The sequence below is a fragment of the Oxyura jamaicensis genome, chromosome 22 (genome assembly GCF_011077185.1).
Source record: "Oxyura jamaicensis isolate SHBP4307 breed ruddy duck chromosome 22, BPBGC_Ojam_1.0, whole genome shotgun sequence".
NCBI classification, from domain to species: Eukaryota; Metazoa; Chordata; class Aves; order Anseriformes; family Anatidae; genus Oxyura; species Oxyura jamaicensis.
The window spans coordinates 3,451,303-3,468,586 of record NC_048914.1 but is presented as its reverse complement, the minus strand read 5'-3'; the positions used below and the strand labels follow the sequence as shown (position 1 = coordinate 3,468,586).

Genomic DNA, 17,284 nt, shown 5'->3' with positions numbered 1-17,284 from the left:
TCGATGTACGGCTTGTGATGGTGCCAGAAATAATACCAGGCTAACAAAACCGCTGTTCTCTTTAAAAAAAAACAAATGTAGATGGTTTTTTTTTTAATGTCTTTTCTTGACAGACTATTAAGTGTCACTCTCAGGCTCACTACAGCTCTTCCACAATGAGAAAAATCACAGTCCATTAAAGTCTTTCAAACAGCTTTACAAAAATATGTATCTGAAGTGGATTTAGCGCCGGTGGAAAAGGACCAGACTGACAGGACTGGAAGACGAGGTTTCTCTCTCTTCCTCTCAAAATAGGCACCACACCAAGCAGCAGAGACACAAGCTGGCTAAGCACTTTCCCTCAACGAGCCTCATTTTTCTGCCCGTGGAAACCGACCCCAAAAGCAAAAAATGCGAAGAGCGAAGTCCCTTCAGACCCCGAGATTGCCACCAGAAAGGCCAGGGCACGGCCTGATGGGCTTGGGTTCCTGCCCTGCTGAGCCCTTTTGGCTTCCTTTCCACCAGACAAATCCGCCCTCCTTTAATTAAAGCAAATTAACCCCCCCCCCGGCGGGGCCACGACAAAAGACCAACGAAATAGCGAAGGTACGGAAGGGGAAGAGGTGAGCAAAAAGGCGAGCGTCGGTACGAAATAAAGGAGCAAAAAAGTCGAGGCTACTAAAAAAGTAAAAAAAATAAGTCCTCTTTTGTCAGCACTGCTGCTGGAAGTTCTTCAGTTGAAGATCAGAAAGCCAGACGCCTGAGCCGTGCTGCCGAGGAGCTCTGGAAGGGCTCCTACTGTACGAGCTCAGATAGAGAAAGCTGGAGTCGTCTGAATAATGGGGCTTAAGATGATAAATCGGGGGGTTAAGCGTTCTGAGTTAAAGGTTACACCCAATTATACGGAGCTCAGAAGCGAAATGGCCGGGCAGCTCGGTGCAGGAGGGGAGGCTAACTGCGTTGGACCGAAGCCGCCGTCTATCACCCCAACATGAAGGGTTCAGGCATTTAAACCCTGAAACAGACGGGCTCTAATCCGTATGTGCGACCACATCTGAGGAAGGATTTGCGCCAGAACGGGACGGAGCCGAGCACGGCCGAACTCCCTCGGCTGGAAGACAAATGAGTTTCCCTTCCCCGAAGGCGTGCTGCAGCGAGGGGGGACGTGGAGAGCAGCGGGGCTGGGCCGGGAGCTGAGGTTTTCTCAGGCTGAACACAGATCTCCGGGCAAAACATCCCTGACCCCACCTGCACAGCCCCCAAAAGGTGGTCAGGGGGTGATGGTGCCCCTGCTTATTTAATGCCACTGGTCTGGCAGGGAACCCGCGCTGCATTTCCCAAGCTTTGGTGTCCAGTTCAAGATCCTCCTCCCATCCTCTGCTCCTTCAGACCCTATTTATGTATTTTTTTTTTGCAAAGAGGGGGTTCCCGATCTTTAGCCACAGCACCGAGTGCTGCTAAGAGCCCGTTCCCTTGTCCCAGGCACGCTGCTGCAGCGGCTGAGCAGGAAAAGTTTAGCACAGGAGGGGAAATCGGCCTCGTTCGGAGCTCTTTTGGCAGGAGGAGGAGACCTCGGCCACCGGGTCCAGCCTGCTAGGGAGGATCTGAGTGAATAATCAACCCCCTCGGCGCAGAGGTACAGTGGAAGAAATAAGACACTCGGGAGGGCACAAAAAGGTGATGCACTGCTGCAGGCATCGGACACGGGGGCTAAATGTTAGCTGAGCAAGCAGGGCACCCCCTCTGGGCAGCCGGCAGCGCTCCATCAGATTCGTCTCCCCTTCCTTCGGCCATCCTTCCTCGGTTCAAAACCTTCCCTTACACTCATGATTTCGTGCCTTTAAATGAGAAATCAGATCTTCCTGGATCTGGCCAAGGCTCATTTGTGACTCTGCCATGTAGCAGAACGGAAAAAGAAAGTCCTCCCACAGCTCCTCCGGGACTTGAAATGCTCCATATAAACAACGCCCACTGCAAGGGAGGGGAGGGGAATCCTTCGCAAGGAAAAACTTACCACGGATCCCTGACAATGACCAGAGTCCCCAAAAAGGGCAGCTTTCACCCTGGAAAGGACTCCTTCTGGTTACTGGTGCCTCTCCCAGTGCTCTACTGGGAAGGGTGGGAGAGCGTGGGCAAGGGCAGGGATTTGTGTTTATGCCTGGCAATAGCTGAGCGCATACACAAAGGTGGGAGCCTCTACCATGGGAAAACCCCAAACCCATCCCTCCTGCTGGCACGGCGCCCTCCTGCCCACTCCTCCAGCCCTCCGTGAGCCCAGCTCCCCGGAGTCGTGCAGGGCCAGTCCAGCCCCCACCTGGATGCTCCTGGATGCCTCGCCTCCCGGAGCTGCGGGGGCCCGTACGAACAGGGACGACCCCAAACCACGCTCTCCTGATTTTCCGTCCTAGAAACTGAGGCAAAGGCAAGAAAGCGACTCGTCCAAGGCCACACAGCAAGGCACAGCCCGAGAGGCACGGCCTCAGCCCCTAGCGCGCTTCCAGCTCCCCTTGGTTGAGTCGCTGCTTGGCAGCCCTCGTGCAGATGGCCTTGTAACTAAGAAAACTGAGTGGGACTGAGATCTAGATTTGTTTTCCAGGCTTGTCACAGCTTACTCATGTGATCTCGAGAAAGTCACTTCGTCTCTTTGTGGCCAAGTTCACAGTCTATGTATCCTGCAGTCACATACCCAAGTCTGCATCTGTGCTTTTCTTCATATCCTTCTGAAGTTTTTTGGTCTGATCTTCCAATCTGAAAGATGGAAGAACAAGGCGAAGTCTGAAACTTGGAAAGAAACAAACCGGAGCGTATCATGCATGCAACAAATCGTTTACGTGCTGAATGTGCTGGCTTCTGCCGGGAGTTAAAAATATCCAGGCAGGGCTCTGCGGAGCTCAGCGCTGCCCAACCTTTTCTGGTTACTGCCAGATGGTTTTCACCCGTTTTCGTTTGGTGATCTCTGGTTCAAAGGCACTTATTTTCCTAAGTCCTTACGTTTGCTTACAAAGCAGCAAAGCCAAACGCTTCCAGATGATAGCTGCGAGCGTACGTGCCACGGCCGGCGTGGTAAAAACAATCCCTGTCCTCGGAGGTGTTGGGCTCTTTGGTAAGCCTCCAGCATCCCGGGAATTTTACGCCCTCTGCTTCACAGCTGCCCTAATCTGCAAACCTCAACCCCACTGCAAAGACGTCTCAGGACACCTTTGGACACCCAGCCAGTGAAGAAACCCCGAACGATGAGAAATTACGGGGCAGGGAACGATTCGCTAGGAAGAGCGTAACCGGCTAACATTTCCTGGGCAGATGCGAAGAGAGGGCACAGAGGGAGGCATGCTGCTCGTCTTGTCTTACCGGTACGCTTCGTACTTACTGCTGCAGCTTCCCATATTCCCTTTCAAAGTCTCTCTCCACCTGCGGGAAGAACAGAAGGAAATCAGCTCAGAGATACTGCAGGGGGGCAGCGACCTGCCTGCTCCATGCCCATGCCTTGGGAAACGCCTGCACGGACCTGGAGAAGCACCAGCTGTAAGGGGAGCGACGCTTCCGAAGTAAATCAAGTGTTTTTCTTTTCCCCCAGACTATCTCAGAGCAAAGACGTTGCCACCGGCTGCGTCAGCCCAGTCCAAGGATGTGCTCCAGCACACGAGCTGGAAGCTGACAGCGGCAGCGGGAATGCCTTGAAAGCACCGAGATGGCAGCGTGGCTTCTGCTGATTCTGCTCAGCTCCTGCACCCCCTGAGCTGCTCCGTGCTCGGGACAAGCCTGATTCCCCTTCCAGAAGCACAAACACCCCCAAAGCAGAGAGGATCTCCTCCTCTCTGCCAGCATCGTGGTTAGCACCACGGCGGCCGGCAGCCAGACCCCCACCAGCCGCTCGCTCATTCCCCCTCCTCGGCAGGACGGCTTTTTCCCCCCAAAAACCCCTCAAGCCATTCCTGAGCCCTCCAATCCCCCGGCCTGCATCCTCCGAAGTGCCCCTGGGTACGCTCCTAGGACGCGTTCCTCCGTGATCCCGCAGCAGTTCCCTGCGATGAGCTCCTCCAGCTGCAGCAGGGGGCCACGGTACCGTGCACGAGCCCGCAGCGCAGGAGCTCAGCCTTCTCCCCGCGCCACCTCGCCGACTGCTTCCTCCCTCCTTGCTCGCTGGCAGCGGCTCTATTTTAAGAGATATTTTAAGGAGCTTTCCTTCCATGCTGCCTGTTTGAACACACACTTAACCATTCCCTCCACGCACCTCGGCGACCGAAAGAAGCGAGTGGCTTTCGATTGACCGGCCAGGAGTAAAACGCGTGCGCTTGTGTCGTCACGGGGTGGGAAGCGGGTTCGTTGGTGTTGTCAAGCTGCCGTGCTAGGAAGGGGACGCGAGCAGCTAGGACGGGCAGGACCCAAAGGTTTGCTCCCAGCCTTCGCCCTGCCCCGAGGATTTCAAACCCAGGGTAACAGCGGGGTGTGAAAGCAGACCACTTAACGTGGGTATTTGCTTTCGGATCAAAGCTGCTGTAAGAGCAGTATTTTCAGAGGGAGCCCGGTCACCTCGGTTCTCTTAAAACCTTTTTGAAGCCATCTTTTTGCTCTTTTCAAACCCTCGGGCTGGGTGAGAGCAGCCCCACGGGGTGCCCAGCTGTCCTCACCATCAGCTCTCGCCATCCCAGGGATGCGCGCTGGCTCTCCCCGCCGATGAAGGAGCTCCACCGAGCTCCACATCCCCTCCGTGCCGCTCCGAGCGGTGTGGGGGCAGCTCCCGCCACGGCTTCGCGGTTCGGCAGCAATCCGCAGCAGCTGGTGCCCGGAGGTCAGGTACCCGGTAAGAAAAAAAATCATCGCCCTCCGTTTTCTACGGCTGTTCCGGCTGCGAAAATAACCGCGGAGTATCGCGCGCTATTTATACGTCCTAGGTGTGAATTGTTTTGGTTGCAAAGCAGCGACGGCTCAGGCGTGGCACAGAAAGATGTCCTCTGAAGGCTGGCCGTGTCCTTTCCCCGGCACGGAGCTCCAGCCCCCGACACGAGGGTCCTCCTCGTGTCAGCCCCTCAAAACCCCAGAGGTTTGGGCCGTGAAATGAGCTTAACGGGAAAACCCCCCAGCACCTGCCCCGTCCCTTTTGCTGCTCCCTTCCCTTCTTGCTGCGGAGAGGAACAAAAGTGAAGGCACCGAAAGGACGGGAAGGAAACCTCGATATCCACGCCCTGCCTCTTCCAGGACCCCCCAAAAAATTCCCCCAAAGCACCCAACCCGCTTTGCCCGCGTCCCTTCCACGTGGGACCGAGGTGAACGTCCCTGGCAGCTCTTCAGCTGCCCGGCCTGACTCACGTCTCCAGCGCCATCTCAGCGGAGACAGCTGCCCGAGGATTGCTCTTCTTTTTCACGCCCACAGGAGCAACTGGCTACCCGGCGGCGCCGTCTGCGCTCTGCCGCGGCCCTCCCGAGTCCTCGCCACTCGCCTTCGCGTCGCGGGAGCCTGGGGATGCTCCGGGGACAGCGAGGAGCAGGGTCCCCAACGTGCTGCTCGGATAAATCCTGCCCTCGACGTGCTGACGCCGGGCAGGGTTACGGAAGGCAGCAAGCGACGGGCGAGAGGCACGTGGAGCGAGCAGGGAGGGCGGGCTGGGAGCGAGCCGGGCGCGTTTGGGACGCACGCGGCAATTGCTGCTCCCAGGAGCCGTCACCGGTGGCCACGCGGCCCCGACACTCGCGGCAGGAGGCTGCGGGTAGGATTAGCGCCTGAAGGGTAACGAGAACGAGAAGCACAGGCAAGAAAATTACGATATCCCGGGGGGAAGTTGCTGTGACGTTAAAATAATCCCACTTCTCCGCAGCCTCTTTCTGAAGCCTCCGAATCGAACCGCGTTTCTGTACCCAACGCTCTTTCTTCTAGGCATTTTGGGCTACTTCATGCAGAATTGCTTTCTCTGCCTCTCCCTTTTAAATCTCCGTGAGGAACGACCGAGTTCTTAAAAGCACGGAATGAAAACGGTGCTCCTCGTTCTCTCCCACTTCGTTTTGTTTGCAAACACCGGGGCCCTCCACCTGCGATAACCTCCCTGCGCCTCCAGGGCAGTATCACGATCGACACCATGGTTACGAGGCAATGAGGCAAGACCAAAGCCGACACTACAAAGAGATGGAAATAAGGGGCGGCGATGAACCTCCTTGCTCCCCCGAGGTTAATTTCTCTTCTCGGAGGAGGAGGACTGGCTGATTTCTACATGTTCCAGCGGTCTCAGCCTTTTCACGGGCCTTGGGAGAAAGCAGGGAGCAAAAGCTTCCCCCTCCCTCCTCTCCGAAAGAAGAAAGCCACGTAATTAGGCCACGAATTCTGCCACGACCTGGAACTTCTGCTGAGCTTTTGTCGTGTCATCAAAAAAGGGGGAGAACCAGGGCAGGATCCGTGCGAGTACCACGGGGGAATGTTCTCTGAGCCAAAGCGATGCCCCGGGCAGGGTCTGGGTGTACCTGGCACCCCACGGGCCGAGCAGTGAGCTCTCCAAACCCTCCAGCCAGCTGGAGGAGCGCGCGGTGCTCCCAAGAAATGCTTGGAGAGCTAAAAGGGGAAAAAAGGAGCAGCTCCACCTGCAGAGGTGGGTTACATCCTGCTGAAGGGCGGATGAAGAGAGCGAAAAGGAGCGAAACGCTTGAACTCGTGTCTCTTGGTTTCACCCCACCGCCGTTTCCTCTGTTTTTTTGGAGATTTCCAGCTCCCTGGTGGGGCCCGATGGAAAGAGGCAGCCGGCAGGCAGCTGAGCGCAGCGGAATCCTCCTGCTCCTGCTCCGCTGTCCGCCACCCCTGGGGAGCCCGGGATGAGTCAAGGCGGGGAGGCTTGGCAGGCTGGAGGGCTCGGCTCCGCTCCCTGCCAAGCTGACTCACCCCAGGTTAGCTCTCCATCTGAGTCAGGCCGGGGTAAAAGCCGGGTGAGACGGAGGGGCCGCGCTCTGACCTCCCCCATCCCGAGCGGGGACGAAGCCCCCGGCTCCCCCCCGGCCGTGGGTGGGATGCGGCGGAGCCGTCTCCGCGCCCCGTGGGGCCACGAGGCCGGCTCCTTCTCTCATCTAGCTGCCTGCTCGCATCAGCCGGGCCCCAGCGAGGAGCAGGGGACAACCTCGGGGTGACACCGGTGAACTTCAGCCAGCCGGAGCCGCAGCGGAGCTCGGGCGACAGCCGCGGCTCCGGCATAACCTCGGCGCGGATGGAAAGCATCCTAGGGGAGGGCAGCTCTGCCCTAAGAGGCTTCAGCTCTGCGTCGGGCTGGAGCAAGGAATGTGATGCGCGGGGGTACAACTCCACCAGGTTTAAGTCCTCTCGCTGGGCACGGGTTTAACCGGGCCGTGGCACGACGTCCCCCGCGCCCCCACCGCCGGCGCATTAGAGCCCCCGCGCCCCGGTGACAGCTGCTCTTGGCAGGGGAAGAGATTAGGCCGTCTGCGAGTGGATTTGCCCAGGTTAAGGTGGAAAAGGAGGCAGAGGCACGGCTGGGGGGGGGGCGGGAGAGCACTTCAGTTCACCAGCCGCTGCTTTCTACGGGGGTTTCCTTCCACCTGAAGAGCTGAGCCGCGGCTGACACCGTGCCCTTCTCCGGAGGATCAGAAGCGAGTGGGCACGGGGAGTCATGACTAATCCCCTCTGCAGCCCAGACAAATTGCCTTTCAGTACTACTACCGGCCTAGATCTGACACCAACCCCAGCATCGTTTCGTCAAAAAAAAAAAAAAAAGGAACGAAAATAAAAAGCAGCAGAAAAAAAGAGAAAAAAAAAAAGCCTTGCTGGTGAGCTCAGCCTCTCTCAGCAAAGCGATTCTCCCCTCTCCTGCGCTCGAGCTACGGAGAGCCAAACAAGTTAGATGCTAATAAATGTTGGGTTTTTTCTTCTTCCTTTCTTCTTCTCTTTCCCCCCCTCTTTTGTGGTCCGATCTCCGTGAGTGGGAGATCTTCTCCCCGCAACCACTTCCCCTCGGACCGGCTCGGGACGCGGCGCTGGCGGTGCCGCACCTTCCCACTTCCTGCAGCGGGCTCCGGAGGCCGACATCTGGAACATCACAGGCCACGAAACCAGAGCTCGGCTGCCACCGCCGCTCCCCGAGGCCCCCGCAGATGGAGAAACCTCTGAGCCTGCAGCCGGGAGCTAAAACCCGGGGGCCTGGAGCCGGCCGAAAGCTGCGGAGCAGCCCCGACGCTTCCACGCCACGGAGCCGGGGCGAGCGCGGGGCTGAGCGCCTCCTCTCCGGGGGAACTTTGGGGAAGGAAGGGAAGGAAAAGGCCTGGAAAACGCTGGTGCTGCCGAATGAACCCCCGCCTGCCGGATATTCTGGGCTGTTCTATTTAACACACGCACACGTATCTGTATCTATATCTATAAGCAACGCCTGCCAACCGCCTCCCAGCAGCGCGCGGCAGCGGCTCGGGGGAAAGCAAGCTCCCCGAGGTGCTCGCACGGCAGGGAAAAAACAGCGAGAGAAAAAGGGAAAGTCAGCCAGGGTGGGATGGAGGCATCCGGGGGAGCTGCCCGGGTCACCCCGAGCTGCAGGGCAGGTGGTTATTGCGACAGCAGAAGGGGTGCCGGGGTTGGAAATGGAGGATGAGAGGCGAAATCTCAGAGCAGGGGTCCTGGAAAGAGCAGGACTGGGTGCTGAGGCTGGTGGCTGCCTCCCTGCCCAAGCAGCAGCACTTTTCACCTGGTGGCCGCCAGGAAAAGGGGCAGCAGAAGAGAGGTGAAAATCCTCGAGGGATTTCAGCGGGCCTCGCCTTGGTTGCCTGCCTGGCTGGAATCTTGTGCCGACCACTCGGAGCCGTCACAGAAAATTGCTGCTCCACGGCAGCAGGCGAAGAGCGAAGCCTTAAAATAAATAAAAAAAATGAGAACTGAGCCATGAAGGGAGCCCCCGGGGGGGGGGGGGAATGTCATGTCCCAAGGAGAAACTGCCCCAGAACCGTGCGTGCCCACGCACCCCGAGGAATTAAAGGCGCCGATGTCCCGGCGAGGCAGGATCAGGGCACCAACGCCGTTATAAAGACGAGGTGTCCCCTGTGCCCGCTCTGATTTTGGAGCAGGTATGCGGGATAGCTTTGGGGGGGCAGCCCCTGAGAGGTGCCACAGCTTTTCTGCACGGGACAAAGGCGAAGACCATCTGCTCGAGGAGGGAAAACACCGCAGCCAGCTGCGAGGAGCGGCGCTCGGGATAGGAGCCTCGAACGCCCGAGAATACAAAATGCTTTTTTAATTTGCTTTTAAAGCAAATGCTGTGCAGCACAAATTAATTCACGCCCGAGCACTAAGCATCTCGGCTTATAAGCCTTTCTTTGGAAACAGTTATATTCAGCGAGCTGAACCACTCCTCCTCCTCCATCTGCTCAGCAAGGCTGAACAAACAAGCCATTGCTGAGAGAAGGAAGGAAGGAAGGAAGCCCGTTCAGCCATCTCCGAGGAAAACCGTGCCAGACCAAGAGAGCTCTCTCCCCTCGTCCCCCCGTGTGTCGTCCCCCCCCCCCCCAGCCCCGAAAAGGGAGCGGATCCCGAACCGAAATCCTCTCCCAGCTCGGGACTCCCCCTCACTCCTCGCACGAGGAGCCGGGCGCTGGTCAGAGCCCGCAACAGGTTTCTGCTCGCTCCCATCTCCCTCCCACGCGCGCGCGCACACACACACACACGCGCTGGCAAAATGGGACGAGTCAAAGTGCTGGCTTGACTCATCAGCCACATGATCAAAGGCTGGATCTAAAAAAGGGGGAATCGGTTTACTCACTGTCTTGGGTACAATCTGTTTCTTGGGCTGCCCGATCTTGAACGGTATCCTGGCAAAAAAAAAAAAAGAGAGAGAGGGGAGGGAAACGGGTGAGCGGAGCCGGCCTCGAGCGCGGCGCCGCAGCAAAAGCCCCGCTCCGCCGGCCCCGGCCTCGGCGAGGGGTCCTGGGGTGACAAGGGCTGGATCTGGGGGCAGGAAGCCTTGCACAAAGCGTTCCTTTCCCCCCCCCCCAAAGCCCCTTTTCCTCTGTCTCGTTGCTCTCCAGCCGCCGCCGTCCCCTTTTTCCCTGCCCCGGCGATGGGAAGAGAGGCGAGGGATGCTGCAGGCAGTCCTTGGCACGGCGAGCGGCTGGAGAACGCGCCACGCTTCCAAACAAATCTGAAGGGGAGGGAAAAAAAAAAACACACGCACACACACAACACAACAAACCCTGTAAATATTTAGCGAGAGGATATTAAAAAAAAAAAAGGAACAGCCCGAGTGTCTGGAGCCGCAAGCCGCTTCAAAGGATTCCTCTGGTACAACAGCTGTAGGAGCCGCTCACCTGCCAGCCTTCATTCTTAAAATCCCTAACGGGGCTGCGAGCAAAAGCTGCCTTACCGACGTCGGTTTTCCCCGCGCGAGCTAGCTCGGAGGTGAAGAGCACTCGGAGGAAATCGCGCGCCGCACGCGAGGGCGGCTCGGTCAGACGCTTACGGCCAGGCGGCCACGCCGGGAACGGTTGGGTTTCTTCCCCTTATCGGGATCACAAAAAGCCGGGAAGGCGAGTGCTGTCCCCCGGCGGGTTTAATTAAGCCAAAGAGGTTAAAACGTCGCGTCCAAGATCTCCCAGCGTGGGCCATTTGGGGCGTGACGTTGCTTTAATTAACCAAAAAAGTGGTCGCAGAAGACCACGGCAGCCTCTCTTCCCGGAGATGCCTTGACTGGAGCACTCCTAGGGCTCGTCTGCAACCACATCCCAGCCAAAAATTTTTGGGGGGCTCTTCCTGGAAGGCGTCAGAGCCCCCTCGGACCCAAAACCTGGGCTGCCGAAGGGCACGGCCGGACCGGGCTTCGGCCGCTGGCCCCCGGGGGGGGGCTCCTGGCTCCCGAGCTCGCCCCGCTCGCCGCCGGACACGGCCAAGGAGCGCTCGGCTTTCCGTGCGTTCCTCCTCAGCTTCAAGTTCCCACGCAGCAGCGCTGCTGCCTCCGCTCCGTCAGAGGGCTGGAAGCCTTCCTCCCAGCTCCCCCCAACCCCTGGAAATCCTTTTATTTGTAGGGGATTTGGTAAAAGCGGCGCCACGCTCCCCAAACGCCGCGCGCGGGGCGAAATTGCTCGCCACCGAGCCCCGTGGGCTCGAAGGAAAGCCCGAACCAGGTTATCCAACCCCCCCCGCATCCCTCCCCGCCTCCTTGCGCCAAGCTCGGGCATCGTTTTCCAACCAGCGGTGTAATTAGCCGCCGGTAACGAAGCCGGCCCCGCAGCCCGTAGCGCCGAGCCTGAGTCACCGGGCTTCAATTTAAAATTTCTGCAGAGCTTCCTGTTTATTGTTCTCCGGTCCAAGCGATATAATTTGGGTTTTTTTTAACCCTTTCCAGCTCCCGGGGCACGCCGGGCGGCCGTGAATCACACTTCTTTTCTAAACCAACACCCGCCTGGCGTGTAATTACCCCGTCAATAACCGGGCGCGCGGTGCCTTGCAGGAAGAAAGCGTGAAAAAAAACCCACCACCAACCCTAAATAAACGAAGGATTTTGCTTTCTGTTTTCCTGCACGGGTCAAATATAAACCAAAATGAGGTGGCTCCCTCCTTCTCCCAGGCACAGGCTGTCCTGGAAGCCAGGTGCCGTCACTCGATGTTTTTGGAAGTGACTGCACAAACCCAGCTCGGTGGCAGGAGGAGAAATCCGCACTGGCTCAGGCTGGGAAGGAAGCCAGGACGAGGGAGCTGTGGGCTGCAGGCAGGCAGGGCAGCGATTTGTGGGGGGGGAAAAAAGGCACAATTTTGGGGAAAAAATAAATAAATAAAGACGTGGTGTTCAGGGCGAGCAGCCGAAGGTGGAGGGCTGGAGATCCTGGAGCTGCGGCCGGGCGGCGCAGCTTAATCAAAACGGCAATTAAAGCGCGGTCGGCGCGCTGCCGCTCCCCTCGGTGCCTCGAATTAAGGAAAAAAAGGCCAAAAAAAAAGAGGGGCAAGAGGCAGAGCGAGGCCACGAGCCCACCTGAGCCGGGCTGGAGGAGGAGGAGGAGGAGGAGGAGGAGGAGCGCAGCATCTCCAGCCTGGGGTCCGGCCGCCCCACGGCGCCTGCCCCTCTCCTCCAGGCTGCAGGGGGAAGAAAAAAGGAACAAAACTGAGCCTGTTTTTATTTTTTCCAGAACAAAAGGAAGTCAACGGAGCGCCGCACGCCGCTCCAAATCCACCTCGAAACGGTCAATGTCGCCATCAGCGCCGCGAGGCCGGCTGGTAGCTGGGGCTGCCTGGGTGAAAGCTCCGAAAAGCCACCCCCCCGTGCCAGGAGCGGCCGCGCCGCCGCCGGGTCCCACTTTGGGGGTAATTTCCCCGTTTTTTTTTACCTTTACCTTTTCACACGGAGCTGCGGGGATGAGAAAGACGCAGGGGCAGGAACAGAAGCAGCGAGGGAGAGAGAAGAGGAGATGATTTTAGCCGAGATTTTTAAGCAAACGAGGAGCACGGCGCTCGGCACCGCGGTGGCAGCGGGGACTCGGTGTCCCCTGGGGCTCCGTGTCCCCCGCTGCAGAACTGAGGTGACAGCAGGCACCCGGAGCTGCAACGCTGCAAGGAGCCCCGGCCAAAAAAGAAATGAAAAGAAAAATTAAGAGGGGGTCGTTCCGCTTGGAGACCGCACCAAGGGCGTTTTGCGAGGAATCCCGGGGGGGTGGCTTGGTGCTGCGAGCCCCCTGGGGTTACGGGGGCTCTGCACGCTCCCAGGGGGACAAAAGTGACCCCAAAATCCGGCCGTGGGTCTGCGCGCCCCGAGGGGGGAAGCAGAACGGGCGCGTTTTGGGTTTCTGCTGAGCGAGAGGAAGCCGGGGCTGTGTTTGGGGTGTGAAATCCCTTGAAATCGTGTTCCTGAAGAGCGCGCGGGCTGACTCACAGCAGCGTTCCCCCTCCGGTCGGAGCCAAGCCCCTGGTCCCGTCCCCCCCCTCCCGGGGCTGGCCGGGGACACGGCGGCGACTTCTGCGAGGCCGACGGAGCTGGGACGGGAGGGAGGAGGGCGAAGCACCGCGGGGAGGGGGTGGGAACGGCTGAAAGGAGGAAAAAAAGTGTGGGTGGAGAGAGAATCCTGCGAGCTTCTACTCAGGGATGTTCAGGAACCCCAGGGAGGGGAAGGTGGGAGAAGCTGTGGCTAATTTTCTCTGAAGTTTTCCCAGCAATGTCACATATTTACTTGGCTTTTCCATGCACCAACCCGGGGCCCGCGCAAAAATAAGAAGCGAATTCTCCCCGGGACGCACGAGAGAGCCAGAAACAAACCTCGCAGGGTGGGGGGAGCGCGGCTCGCCGAGCTCCGCGGGGACCTGGGGATTGAAAGACGGAGCTCCCGCTCCGCCGCGGTCCCCTGGAACGAGGCCGGGCAGGGACCGCCAGCCCCAAAAGTGCTTTAATTAGGGAGAAAAACGGCTTTAGGCCGCGGCCGGCGAGCCACCGTCCTGAGGGACCCCCCCAAAAACACGGCGGGTTGCAGAAATCCCCTCTCCGAAAAGCGAGGAGTGAGCAGGGGGGGGGGCTCTCCGCGGAGCCCCCGGGGACGGCTGGATGGACGGGGCGGAGGGGGCTGAGTGGGAGGAAGGCCGTGGCCGGCAGCGCATCTGGGGCAGCCCGTGTCGAGGCTGATTACCCCGACGCTGACGCAAAGCGACACCGAGCCACCCCCATCGGGGGCGAGCGGGGGCCGGAGCGGGGTGGCATGGGGGGGGTCCGGCCCCGCGGGACGCGCCGCCGAGGTGGCAGGGGGTGCTTTTCGCCGACAACGTCAGGCTGTCGACCCAACGAGCCTCCGGGGAGAAAGGCTTTCGACGGGAAGCCTCGGGGTTGGGTTGGTTTTTGGGTCGGGTTTCTGTCCTTTTTTTTCCCCCCCCCCCCCCCCATTAAAAAAAAAAAGAAAAATAAGCGCCAGCAAAACAGCGGAGCCTGGATTTGGGCCAGAACTATTCACTGCTTGAATTTCCACCAAAATTTCTCCCGAAAACATCGATTTTTTCACCGGCATGACGGCTCTCTGAGCGCGGCCGCGGACCCACGGCGCTCAGCACCCTGCCCTGAGGACCCCGGCTCCAAAAAACCTCGACCTGTGGCGTGCTGAGAGCTCCTCAAAAATAGGATGCTCGCCTCCGAACCCCCACCAGAAGCCGTTTGGGGCTGAAAAGCGGCCCCGAGCCACCCTAGGACCCCCCTCTGCCAGGGTCGGAGCAGGGTGCTGTGCCAAGAGCTCGCCTTCTCTCTGCCGGCGCCCAGACGGACTTTGCAGAGGGCTCGGCGCACCGATGGCACCCGCCGGCAGGTCGGGGACGGTGAAAAGCAGCAGAAGGGAAAGGCAGAAACTCCTGAAAGAGTCAGAAATCGTCCCAAAAGCTCTGCTCCCGCGCAGCCCCGGGGTGCCATCGGTGCTGGCACCAGCCGGGGGTGTCCCCGTGCCGCCGGCAGGATTTGGCCAAGGGTAAGAGGGACGGGAACAGCGCGACCGGTGCTGGTTCCTGCCTCTCCTGCCAGCCAAAGCGGCTTTTCGTGACGCCCCGGGGGAAATCAGGGCACCCCAAGGGCCTGGAGGTGGGAAGGCAGCCCTAACATCACTCGAGGAGGAGCACCGAAGTTGATTATCGGGTCTAAAACAGGACCCCAGGAGAGAAAACGCGGGGAGAGCTGGTGCGAAAACCTCCCCCAGCCGCCTGCCCCGCGTGGCTCCGGCCTCGGGGCCGCCCGGACCCTTTCCAAATCCCCTAAAAACCCCTAAAAACAGCGGCATGCCCTCGGAGCAGGGGGAATTCCAGCCCGGCACAGGTGAGGAAGGCAGCTGTGGTTGGAAGGAGAGCTCTGGCTGTCTCGCTGTACTCCAGGGTGGCCATGGAAACCGCATGCACCGTCCCACCCCGCTCCCCCTGCCTCGGAGGAACTCATGGCAACGGCTCCAAACACAGCCCCGACGCGCAGGGAAAAAATTATTCCAACGGCTCGCAAACAGCCTGCGATGGGGGAGACGCTGCGCCAAAGCCTGCCTCGGTCCTCCGCTGAAGCCTCCGGGGAGGTCACGGGGTGGGGAAAGGCACTGGGGAGGGAGCAAAAGGGTCGGAGGAACCGGGAGCCTATCAAATAAATGCCGCGGGCGCGCGCTCGCACCCTCGTGCCGGCCCCGTGGCTGCAAGTGCAGGGGGAAAAAGCCCCGACAAGACGTCAGGGTGAGCTCTTAGTGGCACGGGGGGGAGAGGAAGGAGGCCACAAAGACCCGGCGGGCGTGGGTTTAGGGTCAGCCCCAGGGGTCCGAGGCCAGCTTTTAAGCCCCACGCCGGCAGCGGGGGAGCCGCGAGCCCTCCGCCGCGGGGCCTCGAGCCTCCCCGCACCGCGTCGGCGCTGAAGCGCAATCCAAAACCATGTCAGAAATCCACTCTCCCACCCGTTCCGAGATGAGCACGTTTAAAAAAAAAAAAAAAAATTAAATAAATAAAACAAAAATGATATTTTACTCACCCATCAAAAGAAAATTACTCACGCCAGGCGCGTGGGCGAGCAGAATTTTGCGAGGCTGTTTTAGGCCCTGACTGCGCTACAAAAATATCCATTTTAAGCCCGGTTGTGAAACACGGTTGTGGCTCAACTAGAACATTGTTTTTCAGCTACCTGCACAAAGGAGACGGGGAAAAAAATAATAATTAAGGAATATCCGCGCGTTAAAGCCCGCCGGGGGGGCCGCGCCGTCGCCCTCGCGCAGCTCCCGGGGGCCACCCATGGGTGCCCCCCCCCCTGCGTGGGGTGGCCGGGAGGTGTCTGGGTGCCTGATCCCGTCCGCTTTTAGCCCGTTTTCGTCTCCGGATCCTGATTTCTGCTGAAAGCTGGGGGAGAAGGGGGAGCGTTGCCATCGAGCCCGGGGCGACGGCGGGTGGATTCACCGGGAAGCGGCAGCGCCTGGGTTGTTGCGCGGCACCCACCCGGCCACAGCGCACCCCCAGATCTAAAACACGCTTAAAAACCCCGCGTGCTGCGGCCCAAATCCAGGAGATTTAAAACACGACTAAAAACCGGCGCCCGACCCCTGGTGCCACAGCCCCAGCGCGCCTGCTGCTCCCGAGCCCCGTCCTCCCAGCGTCTCCCCGTCACCTCCCAGAGAATTTCCCGTTCTGAGACGCTCTCCCCATCCTCCAGCACGCCCCCAAATATTTCGGGCAGCACGTTTCCATCTCTTCCCGGGGAGCAAAGCGCCGCCAGCCCGCACAGCCCCGACCCTTGGGCACCCGGCGCCCCCAGGGCGAGCTGGGCTCAGCCCTCAGCGAGCTGAGGCAGCGTTCGGGCTCGCGTGGTTCCAAAACCCTTTAAAAACGCAACAAAAACCCCTTTGGGCTGCCCCAAACCCCTCGGGAAACCTGCAGAAAGCGCGGAAAATCGGCGCAGGGGCGAGCCGCCGGGCTGCACGGCCCCCCAGGAGGCCGAAAGGAAGGCGGCGAGTTTTGGGAGACGTCCCCTCGGTCCCCTCGCGAGGCGGCTTCCCCGAACGAGCCTCCTCCTGCTCGAAATACAGCTCGGCCCAGAAAGGCAGCGCCGCTCGGCCGCGGGAGGCAGCGGAATCGGGGCTTTCGCCCCGCCGTCACCGGGCTGAGTCCCGGGAGCTCCGGAGCGAGGTTTCCTGCTCGCCTCATGACGCGGTTCCCGGGTCGGTGCAGGGCAGGAACCCGACGTGCTGAACGCTCGGACAGGAGAGAACACAAGGGATTAACACGGGGAATTTATGAGGCGTCCTGGCAAACGGCTTTGCCGGGCTTTAATCCCCATTTTTTGGGGAAACAAAACCTCGTCGAGGTGACGGCTGCTCCGGAGCACCGGGGCAGAGGGTGAGGCCGCGGCCTCACGCTCCGATTCCGCCTTCACGTGCCGCGAGGCTGAGCTGAGGACGAAGCTCCCAGCCCCGACTCACCCCACGGGCACCCACCCCGTGGGGGCACAACCGACGGCGCCTGCGGCCCCCCTGCAACCCCCCACGTGAATAGCTCGATTCATTGGGGGGGCAGGGGGGGTAGGCGGCGTGAATTAGGGGCTGGCGGGGCTTTGAGGCTGCACTGAGCCCGATTGTGTCCGCCGCACGCAGCCGGAGCCCCGCGGGGTCCGAGCCCCTCGCCGCGAGGCGTCAGCGGAGCCGTGGGGACGCTCGAGGATTGACGTGGGGGGAGAAGAAAGAGGAGCTTGATGGCGGGCGCGAAGCGGCCCCCCCGCCCCGCGTCCTCGCCATGACCTTTTCTTCCTCCTCGGCTGAAGATGAAAAGGAGAAAAAAAAAAAAAAAACCCTGATATTGGAGCAAAAGCCACGGGCGGCGTGTGCCAAAGCCCCGTTACGCGGCGAGGAGGCACCAGGAGGCCCCCCCACGGCA

At 59.8% G+C, this 17,284-nt stretch overlaps 1 protein-coding gene across 1 annotated transcript in view; it reads right to left on the bottom strand.

The window, feature by feature from the left end:
• BIN3 (bridging integrator 3) overlaps nucleotides 1–15,557 on the bottom strand; it is a 33,195-nt gene extending 17,638 nt beyond the window's left edge. Inside the window, exons 1-4 of the mRNA XM_035345119.1 lie at nucleotides 15,396–15,557; nucleotides 9,711–9,759; nucleotides 3,347–3,387; nucleotides 2,666–2,727 (exon numbers count right to left, since the gene is read on the bottom strand). Of these exons, the coding sequence (XP_035201010.1) occupies nucleotides 2,666–2,693 (28 nt within the window). The 5' untranslated portion in view covers nucleotides 2,694–2,727; nucleotides 3,347–3,387; nucleotides 9,711–9,759; nucleotides 15,396–15,557. The remainder of the gene's footprint in view (nucleotides 1–2,665; nucleotides 2,728–3,346; nucleotides 3,388–9,710; nucleotides 9,760–15,395) is intronic.
• Between the last annotated feature and the right edge of the window lie 1,727 nt (nucleotides 15,558–17,284).